Source organism: Nicotiana tabacum, chromosome 14, assembly GCF_000715075.1.
Source record: "Nicotiana tabacum cultivar K326 chromosome 14, ASM71507v2, whole genome shotgun sequence".
In the NCBI taxonomy this organism is placed as follows: Eukaryota; Viridiplantae; Streptophyta; class Magnoliopsida; order Solanales; family Solanaceae; genus Nicotiana; species Nicotiana tabacum.
The window spans coordinates 1239716-1267279 of NC_134093.1; the positions used below are offsets into that span (position 1 = coordinate 1239716).

At 34.6% G+C, this 27564-nt stretch overlaps 1 protein-coding gene and 1 pseudogene across 1 annotated transcript; both read right to left on the minus strand.

Moving 5' to 3' along the window:
- Window positions 1-5448: 5448 nt before the first annotated feature.
- On the minus strand, window positions 5449-6141 carry LOC142169176 (uncharacterized). Its single transcript, XM_075230411.1, has 2 exons — window positions 5756-6141; window positions 5449-5659 (listed from the first exon to the last, which is right to left on the minus strand). The coding sequence occupies exons 1-2, from the start codon at window positions 6139-6141 to the stop codon at window positions 5449-5451; spliced, it is 597 nt and encodes a 198-aa protein (XP_075086512.1).
- Window positions 6142-6704: 563 nt separating this feature from the next.
- LOC107764774 (mitochondrial import inner membrane translocase subunit TIM44-2-like) lies at window positions 6705-22163 on the minus strand (annotated as a pseudogene).
- Window positions 22164-27564: the final 5401 nt, after the last annotated feature.

The window sequence follows — 27564 nt, forward strand, 5'->3', positions numbered from 1 at the left end:
GATTTATGTCTTGGGGGCATTTTTTGTTGTTGATATTTGTGTAGTGGTATACGTACCTGTGTGAGCTTTATCTTGTGAAAGCTGTGAGAAAATATTCTACGTGTTGTCCGTTCTTCTTCTTCCTTATGTTTATTTGCTGGTATGGACTATGTTAGGACACTTGCACAAACATACACGTAGTTAAGCACTCTTATCGGATAAGAGGTGTTCTTGATATTGTTGAGTATAGATGCTCACCCTTGTTTACTTGTCTTCTATGTGAGAATGGCTTTATTGGCACGTGAGTCGTCAGTATGGTTATGAGGTGTTATGAGGGCACAGGATGCCATGTGTTAGGGTTCAGGTATTGAGACCCGTAAGTTGTGAATTTGTCTGAGGTTCGGTACCTCGTGGAGTTGTTGACTAAAACCTGATGTAAAAGCGGTTGTAATTACTGAATTATTACTTGTCCTTGCTGTTTTCATGATTCCGGATTTAGGTTGTATTCCATTCACTTTGTCTGCGTCATTTTCATGATATTCCGCTGATACTTGTTGTTTCTTGCTTTAATGTCATTACTGCATTGTAAGCCATATTGCATAGTTTTTATGTAGACATCATACTTTTGTTATTCATGTACTTATATCTGTTCAGTTTATTAGACCAGTGGGTGTCTTGACTGTTCCTCATCACTACTCCACCGAGGTTAGTCTTAATATTTACTGGGCACCGCTGTTGTGTGCTCATGCTACTCTTCTGCACATTTTTGTGCAGATCCAGGTACTTGTTCGTTAGCTAGCTATGTGGACTGTTGCTATGGAGACTCGAGGTAAACCTGCTGCTGCGTTCGCAGGTTTCGGAGTCACCTTCCAGTTTTCGTTTTGCACTGTTTATTTTTATTTCTGGACAGTTGTATTAGAAGTTTTCTAGCAAACACTCTGTAGAGCTTATGACTTGTACTACCGGTTTTGGAAATTTTAAGAGATTCTATTTAAATAATATTATTATTTTAATTATTGTTAGGCTTACTTAGTCCTAAGATTAGGTGCCATCACGATACCCAACGGAGAAAAAATTGGGTCGTGACACGAGGTCATCAAAATACTATGCACAATCATTGGAATCTACACGTGCTATGTATGGCCACTTGGAACCTACCAGTGATAAAAAAGTTGACGGACTCTGATTGACCTGAAATTTAGATGGTCCATCGAAAATGACCTAGTGAGCAACACTCATCATGACTAATATCATTTTTTGGTAATTTGGATTCGTAAAAGATGAATTAATGATTATGTCCATTTTTCGTGTGTTTATATACATGATTTCTTGAATTTGGTTGACGGACTCTAATTGGCCTAAAATTTGGCGGATCCATAGGATACAGCCTTGTGAGCAATACTCACTATGACTAACTTATTTTTTGGCGTTTCAGGATCATAAGAATCATACGAATACTATGCACAGCCACATAAAACCTACTCGTGCATGCACAACCACTCCTTATTACCAATTCTCATTTCTAAATCCTAGTTATAATTCTTTCATGGAATAGATCGAATTCTAAGCTCTTGTTTGCCTACCATTTTCAGATATGTTGGTTGAAGTGTCAATTGATGGCATTGAGTTGTGTTGGATCGATCTCAGTTAGCTAGAGTTCACTTATACTTGTTTGTTGCTTAAATTCTGTTCCTAGAAGAGTATTAGTTGCTTCGGATTCGCAGTTGTAGTTGGAGGATTTCCCTAATGTTGAATATCAATTTACTGTTCCATTAAGTTTATTTAGTTGTGTGATTGCTAAATTGGTTAAATTGTATATTATAACATGATATGTTGTTGCGATTGTTCAGAACATCACAGTTATGCAATTGGGATTCTGCTTAGCTGAAATATATAAGGAAAAGATTAACTCTTGAGTTTTGTCTTTCGAGGCAAATATATTATTGTCTAATTATATAATTTCAGAAAATAAAAAATTGCGATTGTAACAGACTTTCTTGTTCTTGCTGTTTACAGGGCCTTTCCCCTGTCATAGTGACTATTTTTTCCTTGTTAATGAAATGTCAGCACTCTTTTGTTATTTTGTTTTTTTACAAAACAAAGAATACAATTGGATTTGGGTGCCCCTTTTCAGTGTTACTTCCATTTTGGTCTAGGAAACGAAGTTTTATGAAATGGCCTTTCAATATGAACCCTAAATTTCGAGCATCGGATGTGCACAAAAAAATGCAGCTTGTGTTATTAGTATAAAAGCCAAATCTTGGGAATCTACCCGGTGAACCATAAAGATAGTCATATTTTTTGAAATAACAATTGTTGGAAAAAATAGAGTTTTTAATCGTGTATTGTTCAATGCTACTTTGTTACAGTTCCTGTATTTGCACTCACAATGATTCTAAATTTTATACACCTATACAAGTATATGCGAAAAAATTAATATTGTCCTTCCTTTTTTCCTTGCTTGTTTATACTATACTATTCTTACAAGATATATGACTTTTAACTTCAAATAGTAAAATTATTATTTATATTATTAAGGGTTAATTCGAGTAAATAAGATGTTAGTCATGTTTTGCAATACATCACCTTGGATCCTGTTGTAAAATATTTTATTTGCTAATATGAGATTTGAGTAATTTAATTCAAAGTTCTAAAATATTTCTATGCTAAAAATATTTTTTTCCTTTTTTACACAAATTTTGTACTTTTTTTACAAACTTCAATATTATCTGAGTTAAAACATTATTGTGTATCCATTGATAATTTTTGAGGTCTCAAAATTTTAGAGGCCTTGATACTTTTTGGGGTCTCAAACTTTTAGAGCCCTAAAGCAACGGCTTAAATGGCCTCACCCTTGAGTAACTCATGCATGTCTCCATGTGATCCATAAGAGATATTCGGTTAGCTAAATACTTATATTGTCTTTTTTTAACTCTCTTTTTTAGGTTTTTTTTACGCTTGATCATTTTTTAACTATTATTTAAAAAATAGCATCATTTATTGTTTATTTCATAAAGAGTACTTTTTTTTTCATTATTAGCATATTATAAAAATTGAGATAATATTTAAAAAGTAAACCGACTAACTAATCACATGAAGTATTTTTTTTGTCCATCTCCATTCTTCCTTTCCAACATTTATCTTCTTTACTCTATTTTTGAAAATCTGATGCATAAGTGAATGCCACCTAAATTCAAGATGTATTGGTTTATACATTTTTTATACTTTGTATATCAAGTATCACTTTAATTCAAAATGTATTTTTATGTATATAATTATTGTATATTTATTTGTGAAGTGCCATATTTATTTTAAGATGTCTTTTTAATGTATATTTCAAATATATTTTATATGTCAAGTGCCATTTTAATTAAGAATGTATTTTTATGTATATTTATTTTTGTATATTTACATGCCATCTTAATTAAATTTAAGATATATTTTTATGTATATTTTCACATGACTAAGTGTCATCTTAATTTAAGATATATTTTTTATGTATATTTTTTGTATATTTTATATATTTTAATTCAATGTATATTTTTTATATATACGTTTTGTATATATTAACATATATTATTATCGAAGTAAGAGCTTTATGTTAAGAAAGGAAGAAAGAAGGAAGAGACAAACTTAATAAAGATAATCAAAAAAGAAAATGAATGGAACAAATTTAGAAAATATATTGGCTTCGGCAGAAAATATAATTAAGAAAATGAAGAAAAAAAAGGAAAGCTAATAGATAAAGAGAAAAAAAAAGTATGATTTTTGTATAAAGAATTATTGACTTTCCATTCAAATTGCTTATGTTTAGGGATTAATAATTAATATTCCTATTTTAATGAAACTATGTGCTACAAATATAAATATTTTCCTGCCACAACTGTAATATTGAGTTTCATGCTAAGAATTTATTATATTTATTTTAAATTGTGACAGTTATATAAAGTTTTTCCTTTTATAAAGTAACTTGTGAAAGTGACCTTTTTGGGTAAAGATCACTTTTACTCCGCGGGCGAAACTATTTACATTTAATAGCCGCAAAAATATATATATATATATATATATATATATATATATATATATATATATATATATATATATATATATATATATATATATATATATATATATATATATATATATATATATATATATATATATATATATATATATATATATATATATATATATATATATATATATATATATATATATATATGAGAGAGGGGAAAAACATAATTGTGCAAGATTTAAAAAACAATTACATAATCCCAGCAGCAATTATCAATTAACAAAATACGGTAGCAAAAATTTTACATTCCATAATGGACTCCCAATTGACCCAATCACGTTGCACCCGAAATTCCCTCTTTCCATACAACACTCCATTATTATAGGGAAACTACCAGCTATGTCCATTTATAAATAGCTTCTTATAAAAATTGGTCAATTCATAAAATATTACCAATATTAGCCAATTAGCTATTTGTAGCCAAGAAAGGTTAAAATTTTTACTTTCTTTTGAGTGAGTGTTATTAGAATAGAATCTTAAGGAGCTTGAATCTCAGTTTTGAGATGATTTGGTGGAGTTTTGAGTTGATTTGAATTGAAAATTCGAAATAGAAGATGAAAATTAAGAAAATGATATTTGTATCACACTGTGTATCATTTTTGTATCACATATGTATCATATTTGTATTAAATGTGTATCACAAGTATATCCATGTATACCTGTATGTGAGATAATGCGTGATACATATTTGATACAAGTGTCGCAGAAAACAATTTTGAACTCGATTTTAACTACAAAGTTTGATACCAAATCAGTCAAAATCACCTTCAATCTTCCTCAAATTCTGTATATTGACTCATCTATATGTTTTCAATGAATTTCAACCATACCCGTTGAAAAAGGATCCCTTTTTGCTTAGATTTTTTGAAATCTTATATATATATTTTATATTTTGGGAAATATCCTTAAGATTCCCTTAATTATATCAATCCCTAGATTTCCTATTACCTTAAAACACTATTACATATATCATTCTCTATTTTTTTGGTCTAAAATAATTCTAGTATTTTACAACAATAACAACAACAACAACAACTACAACAACAACAAAAAATCCAGCTTAATCACATACATGAGGTTTGGGGAGGATAATGTGTACGCAGCCTTACCCTTACCCTATAAAGACAGAGAGGCTGCTTCCGACAGACCTCGGCTTAAAGAACAGTAAAAATAAAGCAACAAGCAATAGCAATAGTAATGTAATATGGTAATGGAAGGGAATGACATAACAAGTAATAAAGAACTAGGAATAAGAGAATACAAGAACGGTACTAGTACTATTGGTAAACCCAGGAGAAACGCACAACTACCTATTAACCTGACACCTTAATCCTCGACCTCCACACCTTCCTATCGTGAGTCATGTCCTCGGTAAGGTGAAGCAATGACATGTCCTACCTATTCGCCTCTTCCCAATACTTCTTTGGCCTACCCCTGTCTTTCCTCAAGCCCGCCATGGTCAGCCTCTCAGACCTCCTGAACGAGGCACTTATGTCTCTCTTCTTCACATGCCCGAACCATCGCAACCTTGACTCCCGCAACTTGTCCTCCACAGAGGTCACTCCCACCTTGTCCCTAATAACTTCATTCCTAATCTTGTCTTTCCTGGTATGTCCGCACATCCATCTCAACATCCTCATTTCAACTAGTTTCATCTTCTGGACATGGGACATCTTGACGGGCCAACACTCAGCTCCATACAACATAGTCAGTCTAACCACCACCCTGTACAACTTGCCCTTAAGTCTAGGCGACACATTCTTATTGCACAAAACTCCCGAAGCTAGCCTCCATCTCATCCACCCCGCACCAATGCGATGAGTAACATCCTCATCAATCTCCCCGTTGCCTTGGATTATAGACCCAAGATACTTGAAACTATCTCTTTTAGGAATGACTTGAGTATCAATCTTCACTTCCACTTCTACTTCATGCCTCTCATCATTGAACTTGCACTCGAAGTATTCAGTTTTCGACCTACTCAGCTTGAAACCTCTAGATTCCAGCGTCTGTCTCCAAACTTCCAACCTAGCGATAACACAACCTTGTGTCTCGTCAATCAGTACTATATCATCAGCAAATAACATACACCGTGGAACCCCCTCCCCCTTGTATGTGTCGGGTCAGCACATCCAATGCTAGGGCAAACAAAAACGGGCTAAGAGTCGATCCCTAATGCAACCCCATCTCCACTGGAAAATATTCCGAGTCTCCTCCCGCAGTCCTCACCCGAGTCTTAGCTCCCTTGTACATGTCCTTAATCACCTTAATGTACGCTACTCATACACCGCTAACCTCCAAACATCTCCATAGCACCTCCTTCGGAAATTTGTCATAGGCATTCTCAAGGTCAATGAACACCATATGCAAGTCCTTTTTCCTCTCCCTATACTGCTCCACCAATCGTCTCACAAGGAATTCTAGTATTTTGTAAAATTTAATTAAAAATATTTATTTATACAAATATAATGATAGTATAATGAATATGTTGTATGTAATTATTTTATGTACATTTTATTTAGAAAATATTCCTGGTATATTTACAGAATAAGTAAAAAAAATACCTAAGATATACATATACATTAAATACTTATGAAATAATTCTAGTATATTGCTAGTTTAATTAAAAAATGTTTAATTACACAAAAGGTATAATAATTGTATAATGTATATGCTTCTATATTTATTGCAATAAGAAATTCTGTACAAATCAGTGCCAGAACATGAACAAAGGCGTGGGTAGCAACATTATCCACTCCTTTGATGAAGCAAAAGTTTTGATCAGATAAGGGCTGCAACACCAAATTGCTGCATCTCTCTAAGCCTCCATACACGGTCTTCCCCGAGTTGCATAGCCCAAGCATAGTGTACAGTGTGTATTGTATCCTAATACAGCAAGAAATTTAGCCATACCAGGGTTAAAATTCAAATCTGGACGTAAGTCTTAACTTCAATGATGAGTTACTGCAGGTTGGAATCATTCTACAGCAGATTGGAATGCAAAAATGCTTAAGAATAATTGCCACTTGTTAACACTTAACATCTTTAGTTTACATATAACATCTTTAGTTTACATCTGGTAACCCACTTTTGCGTATGAAAACCACACCAGTAACATAGAAAAATGACGAATGAAAAAATAAAAGTATGAAATATGAAATGCAGCCATCATGCCACGAATGATGAATTACATCATCATCAACAACAACAACAACATACCCAGTCTTATCCCACACCGTGGGGTCTGGAGAGGGTAATGTGTACGCAGACCTTACCCCTACCTTGTGAGGATAGAGAGGATGTTTCCAATAGACCCTCGGCTCAGGAAAGCATAAGCACATTGCCCAGCAGGATCAATGGATTGAATTAACCAATGCAGGACCGAGAGAATAACAGCAACCAATAAAAGGGATATAATACATACCTTTCCCCCTTCTTTAATTGAACGAAGTTTATCACGTATGCAATAGACTTGCTGCGTCTGGAACTGTGGACATTACCCAAGAAAGATTACTATCAGGGGCTAAATCTTTTAAGCCTTTTGTTCTTTCAAGAGGTGGATTGGTTTCGACATAGAAAAGATTGAAGAAAGACTCTTACCCCCAAAATTATTAAGGGACTGTCTCCCATCAGCTTTGTCTCTCGCACTTCAATTTCCGAAATATGTAAAATCTGTCTCATTTTCAGTAAGGTTATCAGATTTTGTAGTAGTGTAAAAAGGAAGTTTGATGCTAGAGAAATCAACTAGAAGCTATTCAACCTCTTAATGTAAGTAGTATACCAAATGAGAGGTGGTCACAATTCATGCAGAATTTTTAGTTTGAGCTTAAGTGCAAAATCAGGGAGGAATTCAAATCAAGCCCACTGGACTGTTATAGGCAGTGTCCAGTGCTTAACATATCAAGGCCAATCAGCAACAGTAAACAGCAGTATGTTGCGAGAACTAAAGTTGCAACTAATGACACCCTACAACCTCCCAAAAAATCCATATATACATATAAAGCTGAAAAAATTAAAATCTGATTTGGTACCTTTCACAATCAAGTATTCCTATTTATCTATTTTCTTGTATTTTTGCCATTTTAAAAAGTTTCAAACCATTTTAAAAATATAACTAATGTTATGAGCCGTTACCAAATTCAAAAGGCACACCCCTCCGACGCACCTCCCTTCCTTTCTCATCTTTCTGCTGTAATTTATTTCCTTTGCTAAATTGTACCAGTTGAATTATTAATTAACTAAGCACACACAAATCATTGTATCCTCCTATCTTCTTCTTAACGTCTTCTTATTATCATCAACTGATATATCTCATTTTGAGTTCTAAGATGCCAAGACTTCAAAGGGAAGTTATTCTTTTTTTTTGTTTTGGTGCTCAAGATGCAACATGCTGCTAAATTTCTTTGCTCAATATTACTCAATCTCAAAGGCCAAATTTGCAAGAAAAACAAACGCAAATGGCGAGGAGCTTCACAACTGATAATCACCTTTTTTATCTTTTCCTATTTTCTTGAACTTTGATGAATTTTCTGTTTTTGATCGTCATGGAAAAAACTGAAAGTTGGAATATCAAGTATTAAATCACTTCTGCCTTTCAATCTACATACCTTTATTGATCTTAGTTGGAAAACCTTTTAGACAATTTTTGGTGAATTTTATGTTTTTGATCTTTGTGGTAGGGGCAGTGGCTATGACAAGAAGATGCTTTTACTTATGGGAGTGAGTGATAATGTTCCGGGGCTTCATAACCTTTTCTTAGTTGAATTTGTTTAGATAATTTTTGGTGAATTTATTTTTTTGATATCTGCGGTAGGCGTAGTGGCTATGAGAAGAAGATGCTTTTATTCGTTGAAGTGAGTGATACTATCCCGAAGCTTGACCACATTTTCTCTGTGTGTCTCATTGCTGTCACAAACAAGAATTCTATTAAACTTCTCACTGTTACTTATTCACAATTTTTTTAATCTGCTCGAGTCCTCCATTTTCTACTCTGCTCTTCAACTTCTAGTTACTGTTAACTGTGGTATTCTGGAACTCCACTTAGTGAAGTTTGTGAGATTTGGTTGGTATTGTTGACTTTATGATAGGAGCTAAAACTCATCACCATTATTGCACCTGGACTTGGAAAGTTAGATTAATACTTAATATGAACTAATATTAAGCTAATCTAGCTAAGGAATTAATTGAAGTAGGAAGAACAGTAGTTGGACTAATTACTGGAAGTGCACAAAGCAACGTCCATTAAAAGAAGATGCTATAAAGCATCTAAGTTTTCATGTTCTCTAGCAAGTCTGACATATGCTAAAGCAAGCTAACTAGTGTCGTAGCAAGGCTTATGGAATCTAGTTTTCTTTGTGTGCTTTATTTGTTCATACTATCTCCTTTCGTGCTTTTATCTTTATTTTCATTGTTAATTGTTTGTTTCTTGTCCGTTTAGCTTAATTGTCCATCTTTGCTTAACCATCAACTCCATTCCAAACCGATAATTGGAACTCGCTTGGGAAATTCAAGTTGTTGGTTAATGAAGAGGTTAAAGGAAAATCCCATGTGTGGAAGAAGGCAAGAGTGGCGAGTCTGTTTGAGAGTGGTCACAAAAGCCTTTGACCAAGAGTGCAAACACGAGTGTTGAGTGCTACATTTTGAGTGATACATTTGAGGGAGTGAATTTAGTGAGGTCCTTTTCTCTTTAATGCTAATTGGATGTCTCAAGGATGTCTCCCATACCTTCGGATGCCCCTTCTGAAGAACTTTGAAGATTATAGCTATGATGACGAGAGCTACTATGGAGATGATGGTTATGGAGTTAATGGACTATGGAACTCATAGGGAAGAATGTGAGTATGAAGGCACTTTTACTTCAAACAACGACTGAAATTAGTGATGCTTCAAGGTATGATCCTTCTACCTACTCTTCTTGTAATGAACATAATAGCAAAGAAAGTGATTATGGGCATGATGATGATGGTGAGGAGGAAACTACTAGAGAAAATTCTTGTTCATCTTCTTACTATGCTACCAATTCTAAACATGAGAGTGGTAGTAATTCTTAAGTTTATTTTGTTGAAGGAGGTGGTAGTATATCTTCAAGAAGAAATTTGAGACAAAATGTGTATAGATATGCTACTTATGGTACAATTATCATAACTCGGCCTAATGATGACTTCAATGCTATGATAGAAGGGACGACCTTGTTGAACAACATGAGCTTGATAAAGTATTGACCAATTTGTGAAAGAAAGAAAAAAACGTGTTTCATGTTTATTATAAAGTTGGAGGACTTAATGGTGCCATGATTATACATAACAAGAGTTACATGAATATTGCAAGTTCAAGCATGGTTGAGCGCTTATAGTTGAAGCCTAGAAACATCCTCAACCCTATAAATTTCCTTGGTTAAATGAAAAACGAACTTTAGAGATCACGGAACAAGTCTTGGTGAAGTTCCAAATTGGCAAGTTTTAAGATGAAGCATTATGTGATGTTATTTCAATGAAAGCTTGTCATCTTTTACTTGGGAGGGCTTGGATAACTGAAAGAGAAGGTGCATAACTGAAAGAGAAGGTGCATTCGAATAAAAAAGATTCACAATTGTTGTGTCATCCTAAGAGGCCAAGAGTATATCTTTATGTCATCTACACTTTTGAAGGTGAAAAAAATACTTGGAAATGCTAGAATTGAGATGGAGAAAAAAGTCTCAAGGAAAAGATGTCAATTTTTAAAGAGAGGAACATGAAGACGAAAATTGATGATTCTCCAACGGTAAAGTTCAAAGTTGATGTCAAGGGTCATCCTACTCCCTTCGAAGGGGATTCTTGGAGCTTCTCTGTCATACCTTGAACTTGAGAGAAAAAAAGATTGAGAGGAGTAAAGGAGAGAAAAGTGACAACTCAAGAGCGGAAAAAAGAGAGCTTGAGATGAGAGTAGTGAGTGAGTTGTCACAAGAAAAGAGAAAGAGCTTAACATGAAGAAAATGAAAAGAAATAGGAAAGACAAGAGATATTGAGGTTGTTTCTTATTTGAACTCTCAACACTAGTTTTTCTTCTTCTCCTAGTTGTGATGTCTCGTTTATAGGTACTTTTGGAAATGAATGCATGAAGGAAACAACAATGGTAAATCTTCCACCTTTGAAAATTCAGAGTTGTTTGAGACATCCACTATTTCTTAGAGTGGTCACATGAGCTTCAGTAATAAAGAAAAAGGTAAATAAGGTAAATAGGGGAATATTAGAAGCATTTCAAGGTAAAATGACTAATCCTAGTACTTCATTTCCTTCAAGTGCTTAATGGAAAATCTAATTTAGGTGAAAGTCATTCTTCCTTTGAGCTTAATGAATCTCCTTTATTGTGAAAGTCAAGTTATACTCTAGTTGGACAGTCTTAGTTCAGTTTGAGAAGTTGAGAAGTCACGAAGAGTTAACGAGGAGTCTTTATATTTGACTCTCAGAAATCAAGTAGGATATTGGATTAAAAAGGCACCTTACTATAGATATGGTGTTAGCACTGTCTTTTGAAAGGTTGTAGTGACACTAGTCGAATCTTCTTGTGCATATTATGCTGATGATTCTTTTGAGTATAATGTGTTTGCAACTAATGTTGAAACTTGTGTTGGAATTGAAGAGTTGAAGAGTGATTTTTTTTGAGAAGGTAACAATTGTTGCATATATATATTAACGGTATCAAAACAGGTGTAGCTATCCATAATTATGGGAGGTGGAACAGGAAGATTTCCAAGTCCTTAATCTACTTACAGTTGAAGAGTGATTCTTTGGCAAGAATGATAATTTTGAATTTGAATTTTATTTATGTCAAAAGAATATTCTTGTTATTGATGATAGTTTTGAGAAGTCACTTGATAATAGAATGTTTGCATTGAAAGATTGTGACTTTATTGAAAATGTTCATGATGATCAACTTGAACATGAAAGCCACTAGTTGACAGAGTTTGTGACTTGTTTGATTACCTTAATGGTGTATTTTGTGAACCTCAACTTAGTGATGATGATGTATTTAAAGAAATCCATTCAAGAGCTACTCATGCCCTTTTTGATCTGATTCGATAGGGCTCTGGAGTAAGGGTTGCTTGATTTCATGCAAAGATAAAACTAACCGTAATTTGATTTTCTTACTCTTTAGAACCGTTAAGCGTTTTTCATTCACTTTTTCTGTACTCTTTATAATCGAGTATTTGATGCTTTTATTAGGGAGTTGTTCTCTCTTAATTTTGATGATGCTTGGCTATGTCATAAAAGTACTTATACTTGGAAAACTATGATAATCTTTGTCTAGTTGTCGTTCCTTCTTTGTTTTGCAAGGCTTGAATTTGAGGACGAATTCTTTTCAGAAGGAGAGAATGATACAACCAAAGATACCAAGGTTGATATCAAGAGTGAGGAGTGCTTTTTTTTTTTAATTGTTAAAAGTAGTATATTAGTTTCAGCATCAAGTAAGTGTTGTGGAATAATTACAAGAGGAGGCTGCATTACGAATTGTGTAATGAGCTCAAAAAGTCAACCATGGATCAAACTCATTTGCAATAGCCATGTTGCACCAAAAACAGAAAGAAAAAGAGTGAGGAGTGTTTTTTTTAATTGTCAAAAGTAGTATATTGATTTCAGCATCAAGTGCTGTGGAATAATTACAAGAGGGGGCTGCATTACGAATTGTGTAATGAGCTCAAAAAGTCAACAATGGTGTCAATCTCATTTGCAATAGCCATGTTGCACCAGAAAAAAAGAGAAGATATACATTTGGTTTTAATGCTAATTACAGATTTGGATTTGCTTTCAAAAACTCTCGCATTCCTTTCTTGCCATATAATCCACCAAAACTCTGAAAGGATGGTGTTCCAAGTTTTCCTTTTTGCCTTTACTAAACCTCTTAAATGCCAACACTGCAGTAACTCCTTTGTTTCCCAAGATTGTTGAGAAAAAGGTTCCATAACAGTGGAGAAATAGGTGATTGATATCTTCAATTTGTTTTCCACAAAGCAAGCATCTGTTGCATATGCTAATTACCCTTTTCTGAAGATTATCAGAAAAGGGTTTTCCATTCTACTTCTCCATGAACCCTTCTTGGATTCTTGGTTAGAATTCCATTGTATGAGTTCATTCTCTTTTTCAACGGCTTAGTCTAGTGATTAAATGAATATTTAATTGTTGAATTAACCTCTTTCTTCTACTTTCTCCTCTTCCCAATCTAATATCTCTCTTTAATTGCTAATACTTGTATCTCTATCTTGTTTTTCATCTTGTCCGCTTCACATCACCAATACTGGTTTTGGAGTACAAAAAAGCTCCCTTCTCCGGATACCATATGGTTCAAGACTATGGAGAGGCATCTACAACTCATGGGAAGAATTCTCTAGCAAGACTACGAAGTTGAAGATCTTTTGAACTTGCTAAAATTTTGGAGGACTGCACTGTTGATAGCCAAGGAAATGCGGTAAAGGTCTATGCACTGATTGCAAGGTCATCCGAGTGAGAACCTCACGACCCAGCATAGGCTCTTGGTTAAGGACATGGTGATCAAGAGGAGTAGGAAGAAGAGGACGGTGTGCAGGCAACGTACAATCAAGTGGGGTAACTTGACTAAGGACAAAGCTCTAGAGTTGGGGGACAAGTTGTTAGCTATGAGAGTACAGAGGAGTAGGGGGGACGCGACTAGGATGTGGACCACAACAGCAGATTGCATTAGGGAAGCTGCTAGAGAAATTTTAGGGGTCACGAAGGGTTATTCTTCGGGTTACAAAGGGGACTGGTGATGGAATGGAGAGGTGTAAGGTAAGGTGGAAGCCAAGAAAGCAGCTTATTTGAAGCTTGTGGAGAGTAAGACGAGGAGGAAAAAAGGACATGTCGGGAGTGTAATAAGAAGGCAAAGAAAGAGGCGAAGTTAGCAGCTATGTCGGCCAAGACCGTTTGGACGTCTGTACGAGGAACTCGGGGCCAATGGCAGGGACAAGAAGCTATATCGGCTGGCCAAAGTGAGGGAGAGAAAGGCCCAAGACTTGAACCATGTGAAGTGCATCAAAGACGATGACAACAAAGTATTGATGAACGAGGCACATATTAGACGAAGATGGCAGACATACTTCTATAAATTGATGAACGAGGGGAACATAAGCATCGTGCTGGGTGAGTTGGAGCACTCTGAGAGTCAACATGATTTTGGGTATTGTAGGCGTATTAAGGTAGAGGAAGTGGGGAGAGAGATGTGTAAGATGAGCAGGGGCAAAAGCGACGAGACCGGATGAAATCCCAATGGAATTTTGGAAGAATGAGGGTCGAGCTGGTTTGGAGTGGCTTACTGGGTTGTTTAATGTTATTTTTAAGACAAAGAGGAAGCCTGAAGAATGAAGGTGGAGTACGATGGTTCCATTGTATAAGAACAAAAGTGATATCCAAAACTGCAACTACTACTGGGGTTTAAAGATATTGAGTCACACTATGAAGGTTTGGCAGAGGGTGGTGGAAGCCAGGGTGGGGAAGAGCGTGTCTATTTCCGAAAACCAGTTCGGCTTCATGCCGTGACGTTCGACGAATAAAGCTATCCATTTGTTGAGGAGATTAGGGAGAGAAAGAAGGATTTGCATATGATGTTTATTGACCTTGAAAAGGCGTACATAAAGTCGAAATGGAGGTTCCGCGGAGGTGCTTGGAGGTTAGCGGTGTCCCGGTAGCGTACATTAGGATGATTAAGGATATGTATGATGGTGCTAAAACTCGGGTGAGGACTGTAGGATGAGACTCGGTACACTTTCCAGTTGTGATGTGATTGCACCAGGGATCGACTCTTAGCCCGTTCTTATTTGTCTTGGCGATGGACGTACTGAAGAGGCACATCCAAGGGGAGGTGCCATGGTGCATGTTATTTGCCCATGATATAGTGTTGATCGACGAGACACGAGACGGGGTTAACGCAAGGTTGGAGGTTTGGAGACAGACTTTGGAGTCTAAAGGTTTCAAATTGAGCAGGGCCAAAACAAAGTACTTGGAGTGCAAATTCAGTAACTGGAATCTTGAAGCAGGCGTGGATGTGAAGCTCGATACTCAAGTCATCCCCAAGAGAAGTAGTTTCAAGTATCTCGAATCTACTATACAGGGTAACAGGGAGATTGCCGAGGATCTCACACATCGTACTGGAGCGAGATGGATGAAGTGGAGGCTTGCATCCGATGTTCTATGTGATAAGAATGTACCGCCAAAACTTAAGGATAAATTTTACAGAGTGGTGATTCGACCAACCCTGTCATATGGGGCTGAGTGTTGGCCAGTAAAGAGCTCTCATGTGCAGAAGATGGAAGTAGCAGAAATAAGAATGTTGAGATGGATGTGTGGGAGTACCAGGAGAAATAAGATTAGGATTGAAGTTAGTCGGGACAAAGTGAGGGTGGCCTCCATAGAAGACAAGATGCGGGAGTTGAGGCTGAGATGGTTCGGGCATGTGAAGAGGAGAATCATTGACGCTCGTTAGGAGGTGTGAGAGGTTGGTCATGACGGACTTGAGAAGAGGTAAAAGCAGACCTAAGAAGTATTGGGGAAAGGTGATTAGGCAGGACATGGCGCGACTTCAACTTGCTGAGGACATGACCCTTGATAGGAGCATGTGGAGATCGAGGATTAGTAGAGAAAGTTAGTAGATAGCTGAGAGTTTCCCCCCTTAGCACGCACGCACTTTCTTATTCTCATATTTATATTATATCATGTTGTTTAGTTCGTTTCAGTTATCGTATTTCCCTATTGTTACTATTTTAGTGCTACTTATTATTTTCTCCCTCCCTTTATTCTCTCTCTTTCTTTCTTTCTTTTTCTTCCTACTTTTCTCCTTCTTCCTTCTTTTTCTTCTTCTCCTCCCTACCTTTATGAGCCGAGGGTCTATTGGAAACAGTCTCTCTAGCTTCACCAGGTAGGGGGTCTGCGTACACACTACCCTCCCCAGACCCACACGTGGGAATATACTATGTATGTTGTTATTGTTGTTGTTGCACTTTGATAGCCTGGCAAAAGACAGATTAAAATGGCACAACAACGGTAAATGTCTTTATTCAGTCAAGGCAGCCTATGCACTTTTGAGTTATAACAAGCAGATGATTGATCTATTGCCCTGGAAACTCACTTGGAAAACTAAGCTCCCCCCAAAAGTTTTCTGTTTTTCATGGATTGTCCTAAAAGGTGCTTGCCCAACACAGGACAACCTTGTCAGAAAAAGCTTCCAACAAGTCAACAGGTGTTACATGTGCCAGTCCAATTCAGAAAGTATAAACCATCTTTTTCTCCGCTGTCCAGCTGCTGCACATTTATGGAACATGTTCATACCTATTTTTGGTCTTAATTGGTCTATGCCTCACACTGTTAATTAGAAGCCTATGCTTGCTGGAGCGCTAGGAAAGTTGAAAACCCCATCAGGAAAATCTGGAAGTTAGTACCTGCTTGTATTTTTTTGGTGTAATTGGACAGAGAAATAGGAGATGTTTTGAGGGTATTTCAACTCAAATTTGCTCCCTTAAGGCTGGATGTCTGGTTAACCTTTTTAATTGGGTCAACCTCTCCCCTGATAGCTAATCTAGATCAATTTCTGGAATTTTCAGCTCCTTAATCTTATGAGTTTTTTGTCTTTGAGCTGTCATCTTCCTTTTTCTGTAACACTTTGCATCTTCTGGCTGCTGCTATGATAATCTACTTCATCCAATAAAACACTCTAATTTAAAGCTTCTTATTTTCTTTCTTTTTTCACTTCGATTTGCTTTCAACCTAAGAATCTTTTACATGTTTGCTTTGGGTGAATTTTTCAAATTTTAGCGTTTTTAAAACCACCAAAAACTTATTTTCATTTGGAAATTAACACTTCTTAGCGCTTCTCTAATTCGAGGCCTTTAGTTTACCTTCTTCTCCTTAGTTTTTTGGGTTAATCAATGTGCCGCATTTTACATGTTTGCTTTGATTGAATTTTCACTGTATTGCGTTTCGTATGTATTGTGAAAAATGCATTTTTTTCAATTGTAAGAATAACAATGCGATATAAAACAAAGAATTCACTGATATCTTTTACAACCGCACGAAGCACATCCAATTTACTAGTATATTTAAAAGCAAAAGAAAAAATTCCACCCTACAAGGTTTTAGACCAGGCTACATGACAGAAGTCAGACAATTTCAAACATCCATGTGCCCCCCAATTCAAATCCTGAATTTTCAAATTGAGAGAGATATTGAGAGAGATCAAGAATCCTCACCATTTCTTAGATTTATGGACCCAATTCAAATCAGTGGGATCCTTCACTCACATTTTTTTCCACCAAGAACGTTTTCTAAAACTCTTTGACCCCCGAATTTGAAGTATCCTACTTTCACGCAATTCACAGGGTTCAACTGTCAGAACAATTTTAGTTCTATTCAACTTTTACAAGCTTTTGTCCTCTCTGGCATGCTAATAGAAATCACTGAGAATAGATTTGTAACACAAAAAGTATGTACACTTCATTTATTGTTAACCCCCTCCCCCCCTCCCTTCACTGTACTTATACAATATCCAAAATGCAAGCTAATATAATTACTTGTTCTTATTCTTACCTTGTTGTCGAAAATGATACCATGGCTATCAAAAGCTTGATGCTCTGCTTTACACCGCTCAATTACCTCTTTGCTGCAATACTTCTTTAAAACCTCCGTATCTCCCTAATGACCCAAGAAGCAAGATATCATCAAAGGATAAAAAGTAAGATGCTTAAGTATATTAACATGAGATGATTAGAAAGTAAGAAAAAGACAAAAGCATTATTTGTTTGCACTTAATAAAAATCTGAATTTTAATCATTCATACCTCAATCATTAAGTATGTTTGATTTTTAAATCTAAAAGTTAATCATTTATTTTTCTTTTACCGTCACATAATAGGTCTGAATAGATCCGAATGAATAAAACTTAAAACAAATCCTTAATATCATTAAGATGCTACCAGTCCAATAATTTTTGGAAAGATGAATTTTCACCGCTACCCTTTCGCGGCAAATGATGCCACCGCCACCGCCTATAATAATTGCCACTACCCATAACCACCATTCTCACTCACAAACACCACCACTTGTAATCATTATATTCAACCATCACCCACTAGCCACATTTACAATCATCACCACACCACCGTATATCGCCGACCACCATTATCACTTGCCGCCATTATTAGCTAATCATCACTATCATCTATCAATTAGCAATCACCGACACTATTAACCACTACTGTAAGTTGCCATCACAACCAACTACTATCCACAACCACCATCGCAGTCGGTCAGTAACCACCATTGTTAGCCATCACCACCATCAACCACCATGTAAACTTATTCTTTCTTACATTTTTTTGGTGTAGTATTAGATTAATAAGTATTTAATTTAAATCTCATATTTATTAAGTTTTAAATAAAGAAAAAAAATTCTATGTTCATATGATTAGAAAACAAACAATCTTATCTATTTAGTATTCATATCTTAACACATATATTAATGGTTCAAATTCAAATAAGGGCAAAATTGTACTAATTTTATTTTAAAGGATTTATACGTCCCGGGTTGCTGCCATGTGACCGGGGGAGCCTTGGCGTAACTGGTAAAGTTGTTGTCATGTGACTAGGAGGTCACGGGTTTGAGCCATGGAAAAAGCCTCTTGCAGAAATGCAGGGTAATGCTGCATACAAGAGACTCTTGTGGTCAGGCTCTTCCCCGGACCCAGCGCATAGCGGGTGAACTTAATTTACCGGACTGCCCTTTATACGTCCCTGCAACATTATATGGTAAAGAAAGACTTTCTATGTCCAACACAGAAGAGGTTGAAAAGTAAAGCTGGAGAGGTTGCATACTACTCGACCACTTTCATATTGACCCAAACAAATGTTATACCATACCCTTCCTGGTCAGAAGTAGAGCTAGAATTTGAAGTTTATGTGTTCGAAATTCTAACTATTCCAAGTCAATAGGTTATAAATTAATAATTATGCATATCAGATAAATTTCCTAAGACAAATACAGGGTTTGAACCAAAACTACTGCGTTCGGCCGAACCCGGGCCCGGGCTTGTAGCCCCGCCCTTTAGGGAACTTGTGCATACTTACTTTGAAGAAAGCGTCAAGAACTGGTCGAATCACTTCTTAAACCTCATCAACAAATACGGACAAAGAGAATGACCTTCACAAAACATAATTCAAATTTATAAAAAAACAAGCCAAAAGTGAATTTGAGAAGTCAAGCAAAAGAAGCTAGTAATCATACGGATCTCTGCTGTAAATCTCTTTAAGTGACATTGCAGCTGAAGATTCTCCAACCATATTGTCACATACACTGTAACATTAAGATGGAAGTTATAAGTTGATTTTAAATTGAACTATATCCAAAACACAGCTTTTAAAATGGTAATGTGTAGCCATACTCTACGATTTTGTGAACAACGGGATTATCACTCGTTTCAAATCTCTCACGAATATCTTCTACAATCTGTCATCCAGAACATAAAGTATTTAATATAACTTCATATTAAACGCATTCCAGATCAAGCCATGTATATTCTCATTGGATTAAACATAACATAGGGAAAAAGTTAAAAATGAAAATCTATTACTAGCACAAAAGATAAAATTATGTTGAGAATCAGAAAGTACCTCCTGCCACTTTGTCACAAAAGGTTCATTCATTGCAGTGAAGCGCTTAGAAAGAGGGTGACCCTGCATCTGAGAATAATAAAAATTCAGTGCAAATTGGTATTATGAGAAAATACAACTTCACACGTATCTCAGCAGGGTCTAATAAGCAAGAGATTACTTTTTCCTTGAAGGTTTCCCATTCCTTATTCCATTTCGATTGCTTTGATGGTAAGACAACAACATCAGTTCTTGTGCTCCTCTCAAAGTTTGATGAAGTTTCTTGTATTGGGGCAGAATACTCGAGGTGCTTTCTCTTACCAGGAGGACTACCTTTCAACTCGTCCAATATGATGTCGTAGCCCTTCTTTGCAAAGCCAACAGGCTTTGCTTCTTTTATTTTCTGAAAGAATGGTGAGACTTTCGATGAAGCAGCAGATTTAACCTTGCTATAAACTGTTTCCGCACTATCGCTGGAACCAGATTGTTGTTCCTGTTGATTTTTTGCAGATGCAAACTCACTACTCCCATTGGCATTTGGACTAGAAGTGTCAGAGTGACCGCTTGATCCCCGAGCTTCTTGCTTCCCCACTCCAAAGCTATCTTTGACCTAAATAGGAATCAGAGTCAATTGTCACCTCCTTAAAGAGTTCACCACAATTGGGCACTATGCTAAGATGAGTTAGGTACAAAATTACCAACCTCCTCTTTCGTAACAGATATTTTTTCCTCCACATTGGCATAAACCTACAAGACAAATTACAATAACTCAAAAGGCAGTGACTAGAACTTAACAAGTTTGAAGGAACTTTTAGGATTTGAAGATTGAAAGATCAATATCTTTATTTTAATTCTATGAAAAGAACTCAGAAACCACACAAGACGAAGATACAATTAAACGGAATACTAACAGGATAAAACTCTACTACAAAGCAGTGTTATATGAGGTGCTGAAAGTGTTTACACTCCATAAAGCTGAATGTCTACTTAATCTAACTTGTTGCTGCAATTTAATGTTTGTAAATATGTCATGCCTGGACTTCCTTAGTTCCCTTCACTTTGTACTAATTGCATCCTCTAGATCCCCCTTATTTTTTCATTATTTTTATCAACAAAAAAAAAAAGGGCAAAGACTAGAAAAACAATTAACAAAAGTTAGCTCGGCATACCATCTTGATACCTTGAAGAAACATTGCACAGCATGATAATCTCATTCAGCAATCAAATATCAGACCAGCACTAGAGAAACTGACGGAGGTTGCACTAATACCTTTTTTGCCGTAGCTTCAGCCTCCGTCCAAACACCATCCACATGTTTGTAAAGCGTCCCAGTTGTCTGCTTCATTCTGCAAGAGGCAGTTCACCATTTCAGGGTCCCCATTGGAAGTTCTGCCACCCATGATATACAACAATATGTCTCGGCCCCTTAAGGAAAAGGCTAAAACCACCTTAAAATTATATTAACAGGATATCTATAAGGCACCTTGTTTTAAAATCTTCTTTCACCCCTTTCAACTCCTCAGCTTTCTCCTTCAGTTGCTTGACAGACTGTTGGAGTTCTTGATTTCTGCAGCCATAAGCATTGATGAATAAACCCAATCGCACTAACAAAGCCCCAGAGTGTATAGATGGGAAGTAGTAAGATTGAGAAGTAGTTGAATTCTCTCCCTTGTCACTTCAAAAGATACCAACATGTCCCCATACCACCCACCACAGAAGAAAAAAATGAAATGCTCCGAATCAAGTATGCTGATACTGCATTGCCAAAGATCTTATCACTCTATCTCTTTAATCCTTTCAAGGTAATTCTCATCTCCGAAGGCATTTTGGAGTGGGAACTAGTAATCAATCCCATTTCTTCGCTTACTGCTACTATGTTGAAAGTTTTGTAAATACATTTTCTATGTGGATAACATATTAACGACTCATTATTATGAGGATTTTTAATTAAAAAACTAACTAAAACAGGTGCTTTCTAAACACTATTACTAATTCCAAAGTGACATGCACATGCCTTTTTTCCGTAATTTGACGCTTAAAAAGCACTTTTTATGGCCAACGGTTTTTATTAATACTAACAAAAGCACTTCTCAAACAACTGTTACAGCTCCAGCATACTTTCACCAGAGCACTTATTCATGATAAGCAAATTTTGGGGACTTAGGCCAAACAGGTTAATTAATAAAGTGATAGTACCTGATTTATGCAACAAAATAAAAAATAGCAACTCCTCAATTTACGGACTTTGAGCTAGTGTTATCAAAGGTGAAAAGCGCAAAAAAAGCTCTGAATACCTCTCTGCTCCAACCAAACTCACCACCTTTGCATGCAAACACAAAAAAAATTACAAAAAGAATAAGAAAAAAGCCATTATAGCACAAATTCAACAATCCCACAAGAACGAACTTGTTGTGGTGGAACTAATATTCGCCGGAAAGAAGGATTTTTATAGATTACCCAATCCCGTACGAGCTTTCTGCTAGCCATTGCAACCTTTTCTTTCTTCCTAATAAACGAATAATTCTGATAAACAGGAGGAAGAAAAGATTGGTTTTTAGGGTTAATTTATTTTTAGCCTAAGCTTTATGTTTCAAAGTACTTTTTAAAAAAAGTAATTTTGGGTGAGAAGCGAATTATAATTGGCTATTTATTTTAAAAGATACTTTTTAGAAGTAATTAATATTTGGCCAAATTTTTAGAAAGTGCTTTTAAGTATATTAGTCTTAGGGTACTACGCTCTTTGTGCATGTACCTATGTATATATAATTTAAAATTTTACAATAATATATTTGAGTTATAAAATAAAATTATATTACAAAATATAACTTTCGGAAAATGATAGAATATTGATCCTAATTAGCTAGATTGTCTAATGTGAAATTTATTTTTAAAGGGTAAAAATATCGATCAATACTTCCCGAAGGGCGCCTTTTTAGAGTATACTCTTAGCATGTCTACCCATATTTGACATTCAATTCTCATGTGTCATTTTGAAAGTATTTCTTGAAGTTGACATTGAGCTAAAGAGTATTATAATTATGGATAATACGTTAGTTTATATCTAATTATAGTATTTAATAAAACATGTATTTAGATTTTAGTACATAAAATTTATAGAAGGAGTGTTAGATTAAACAGTAATGAACATATTATTATATACTCCAAAAAATCAAACATATTTTTTTTCACAAAAAAGTATGTTTCTATGTCTTATTAAGATAGAATTAATTCCTTATAATTCTACAAGTAATTTAAACCTACCACAAATAATAACTACTTTTTACTTATTCTTTAACTTAAATTCTCAAGAAAAAGTCTTATTTAGTGGTAAAAAACGTAGAAAAGTATTATCTAGTGATAAAAGATGTCTAATATCAAACAAATGATTAATGTTGTTATCTATTATATCTGTGTTTCAATTAGAAATTGATAAGTTAATTACCTTTTGTTTGTCTTAGTTTAATAACAACTTTCAATATCAAAAAAATGTCTTTGAAAGTGCATATCAAGATTGTGCATATTTAGCTTTTTATCGGATGCAAAATATAGTACCATATTTATAAGTAGAAATACGTTGATTTTGAATTTCTAGCTAGTTCAAATATGGAAAATATTATTAACAAAGATGAGTTAAAATGAAAGTCCTTAAATTAGGAAAATAATTAAATAGTTATTCCTAAATATTAGACAATTAATTAAATATTATTCCTAAATATTAGAAAAATAATTTGATATGACTATTTTGTCCAGTATGAACTCTATTTTTTAAGGGTAAAAAAGGCGAACAATATTTTGCTAAGAGCCTTCGTGCTTTTAATATAATATAGATTATTTTTATCAAAAAGTGTTTTAAAAAAAAAATATTTTGAGGGAAAAGCTATTTTTTCTACGTCTTAAAAATTACTTTTACTCAAAAATACTTTTTTCTTCTAAAAGTTTGGCCAAACACCTCAACTTTAAAAAAAAAGTACATTTTAAAAAAATACTTTTGACCTTGAAGAATTTTGGTCAAACAGCATATTACTCGATTCAATTGATTTACCTAAATAATTGAGTCGGGTTGAAGTTAGTTGGTGGGTTTGATTTTTGGATTGAAGAAATGACAATTTAAATCTAATCCAAATAAGTTCGGATTGGATCAGATTTTTTAAGTTCGGTCTCAGATTAATCAGTTTGGATATTTTGAATTTTCGGTTTTGAACTTATAGGTTTAGATGTTTCTTTTTTTTTTTTTTTTTACAAAAATGAATATCCAAATGAATTATTAAGCTTAAATTGTTTGAAAAAAATCCTCATTCTCACCGCAATCATCCAAATAAAGTATTCAAGTAATGAAATTATTATCATGAAAATGTAACAGAGACATTAATACGGACGATAAGAAGTAGCAATAGTAAAACCAGGTACAAAAGAAAGTATTCTGAGAGTAACTTAGTAATTAATATTAAATATGTGAGATAATATCTAATGGATAGGGTATTGAACGTATTACTATTGGCATATGTATAATGGACCAAATGTAAAGTATAAAAATTTTGGATTTTCATATATCCAAAAATCTGAAGTACCAAATCCAATATTCAATCCAAAATATAAAAAATTTAAAAATTCAATCCATAATCCGAAAATCCAAACCAAAAATCCAAAAAACTCGGATTTCGATTTGGATTTCTGATTTGCCCAAACTATGCCCACCTCTACTTTTAATGTTACTAGTTTCTACGTTCATGTGATGCACGAATATTTTCAATCTACTATTACCAAGCACGTTAAAAAAGTAGTAATAAATTTTCAATTGCATAGTATTCTAAAACTAATTGTATCTAAATATATGCGAAGTTTAATAATCAGTTCCTGAAAATATAGTATTGCATTTTTCTTGTAATTCTCTTCGCATAGCAAAGTAAAAGTCACTAATAAAAAGAACTGGATATTATATTTTTTTGGACAATGCAAAAAACCTCCAATAAATATTATTTGATCAGCATCATTTTTCTTTCTACAGTAAACGATGTAGAAGATTAGGTGAAACCAAAACAGCAATTATATTGATTTCATCAAATTATTTCATTAAATTTTAACCAATTAAATATTCATAAAAGTTAGAAATTTAAACACATAAGATTATCATGTAAATAACATAGTCATATGATCACTTAACATAACAGTAATTATACAAAAAACAAAATACTGATTATTGAAACATTAAAATTATGCAAATAAATAGCAATCTACCTTAACTTATGTATTAGAGTAGTATTCCAAACGGTATTAAAAGAAAAATAAAATAAGTCCGACTGCAAGTTCCAGTCAATTGTTTTCATCGATGTTTTATGCCTAGGTTTTCTTGGTTATCCATCTTCCATGCGAGATAGGATAGAAGTATGCGAGATAGGATAGAAGTTCGTCTTTATAAATTTAATTAGCTCTGCTTTTTTCGTGATTGTTTTTTTTTTAAGAAATGAATTTGAGCTAGACTTGATATTTGGGCATCATAGAATAAAGAATTAGCAATAAGAACCAAAATCTAAAAGCATTATTTGTTTGGATTTTGGAACTCTAGGTCGATAGCCAATAGCCTAAGTTGTCTTCCAAATTGGAATCAAATTTTTCTTGCTTTGGGAAGATGCTAGTGGGCTAGGGAAAGCTCTTCTTGTCTTACTTTTATTTTGCTTTGAACCAGTTTATTTCTTATAATTGAAAATAATAATTTTTGTGTGAGATCAGATTATCTTATTATAATGAGAAGGAAGAGTCATTGACTAACTTAAATTTGTAACATAAACCAGGTATACTTAAATACAGGATTCTACTTTTTAGTGGAACTCAACGTCCAGATAGTTTAAATTGTTTTCTAATATTTTAAGTTTATCCAACATGTAATTTGTTTCTTTAAAGGAGAATTTTAGTTTATGAAGGGTATAACTGTCGGTCAATATTATAGGGATATTTTCGACGTTCAATATTTAACTTTCTAGCATCCGTGCTTTTATAATAATATAGATATAGATATAGATATAGATAGATATGGATAACTAGTGATCTCGAAACGCGCGATAGAACTAATATCAGAATATGTTAGTCACCGATGATCGTATAATTCGTTTTATAATAACAAATCAAATCTGATAGTCGGCAAGGCTATAAACAACAATAATTGAAATGAAAACAATAAATAGAGATTTGCGAAAAGAATCAATTTGCACAAATCTATCTATACTATATGAAAAGTATAAAAACCTTATTGAAATATTTTTTTTACCCTTGTAAATACATTATATGTTGGATATACTTATAATTGTAATCAACAATTTTTGTTTTGCCAAAATCAAAAACTGTTGCGTGCTTCCTTTTAGGTTTAGAATTCTTTAGAATTTACACTGCTTAGGATTCTTGCCTTACGTTTTTTTCATTTGCTTTTGCTTCCTTTAGTTTTAGGATTCTTGGATTTTTGTTTCCTTTACTTTTAGGATTCTTTCGTTTTAATTATGGTATTGTCTTTTTTCTATTTTTTTGTATCAGTTTAAGATGCAATTTTTATTGTCTCTTTTGTGTAGGTTTAGGATTTAATTTAATATTGGTTTATCGATCATAGTTTATGGTAACATTGTGTCTTACTTTATTTATGTTTATGATTCAATTTAAGTTTCTAAAATTTTAGAATCAAAATAGTTAAAAATAAGGAGGGGCTAATCACTTCTATAAAAGAACTCATTATTCTACATTCTTTATTATAAACTGTATTTGCTTGTGAATTTAGGTAACATTTTCTACCTTGTTATATATTCTTGAAGTTATGTAATGTCACAACCCAAATACCTGACCAGTCGTGATGGCGTCTATCATGGAACTAGGCAAGCCGACATTCTCAATATGCTTTCAATATATATAACAGAAGTGAGCTAAAGCAATTAAACTAATTGAAGGTTTACATAATAACGGGGTAAAAACCCAAAACACAAGTGCGGAATGATAGCCCGACATCGGGGTGTCACTAAGTCATGAGCATCTAACAACCAATCTAGAAACAGAGTCTACTAAAGTCTGTGCCAAATGCCAATACAAGAGAGAAAAGATAATAAGAAAGGAGAAACAAGGATTGCGGACGCCGGCATCTACCTCGTAAGTCTCTGATAATCAGCTCGTACACGAACTCAGCGACCGTCAGAACCGTACACACCTGGATCTGCATATGAAGTGTAGAGTGTAGTATGAGTACAACCAACTCAACAAGTAACAGAAATAAATAAGGAACTGAGAAGGTGGTGACGATCTATACAAATACAGTTTATTTTCAATAATTCCAGCAAAGAGTAGACATGCTTTCAAATCCGGTAAATCAAGTCAAATCAGTTTATACAGTTACAGTGCAGGTAATCCGGATATAGAATCTTTCAGAAATTTCACAACAATGACAGATAGCAACTAAGTGCATCAATAAATGAAAAACAAGTACAGCCTCTCAGGGCAACAGACACTCAACTCGTCACAACAGCTCAATCACTCGGCTCTCAACCCTCAGTACTCACACTCAATAGGTACCTGCGCTCACTAGGGGTGTGCAGACTCCGGAGGGGCTCCTTTCAGCCTAAGCGCTCTAATCCGTACGGACAACTCACGTGCTAAGTATAAACATCATGATTCGCACGGACAACTCACGTGCTACGGTATTTATACCTCACAACCAGGCCCTCAGCCTCACTCAGTCATGTACCTCTCTAGTCTCACGACCCTCAGAAATTATAAAAATCAGCCCAAACAAAATAACATAGTGTATCAACAAGAATCAAGAAGAGACTGAGATATGATACGCAAGTAAAATCATGATTCAGTACAAGACAGCAAATAACAGTTAATTCAACAGGTACTCGACCGTTGTGGGTCCCAA

Bases quoted from the DNA above. Each gene is read 5' to 3' on its own strand.
- LOC142169176 (XM_075230411.1), bottom strand. From the start codon at position 6,141: ATGTTATTTGCTGATGATATAGTACTGATTGACGAGACACAAGGTTGT. The intron at 5,660-5,755 runs GTATGGAGCTGA...CGGACATACCAG, and splicing joins GTGGTTAGACTGACTATGTT to GAAAGACAAGATTAGGAATG.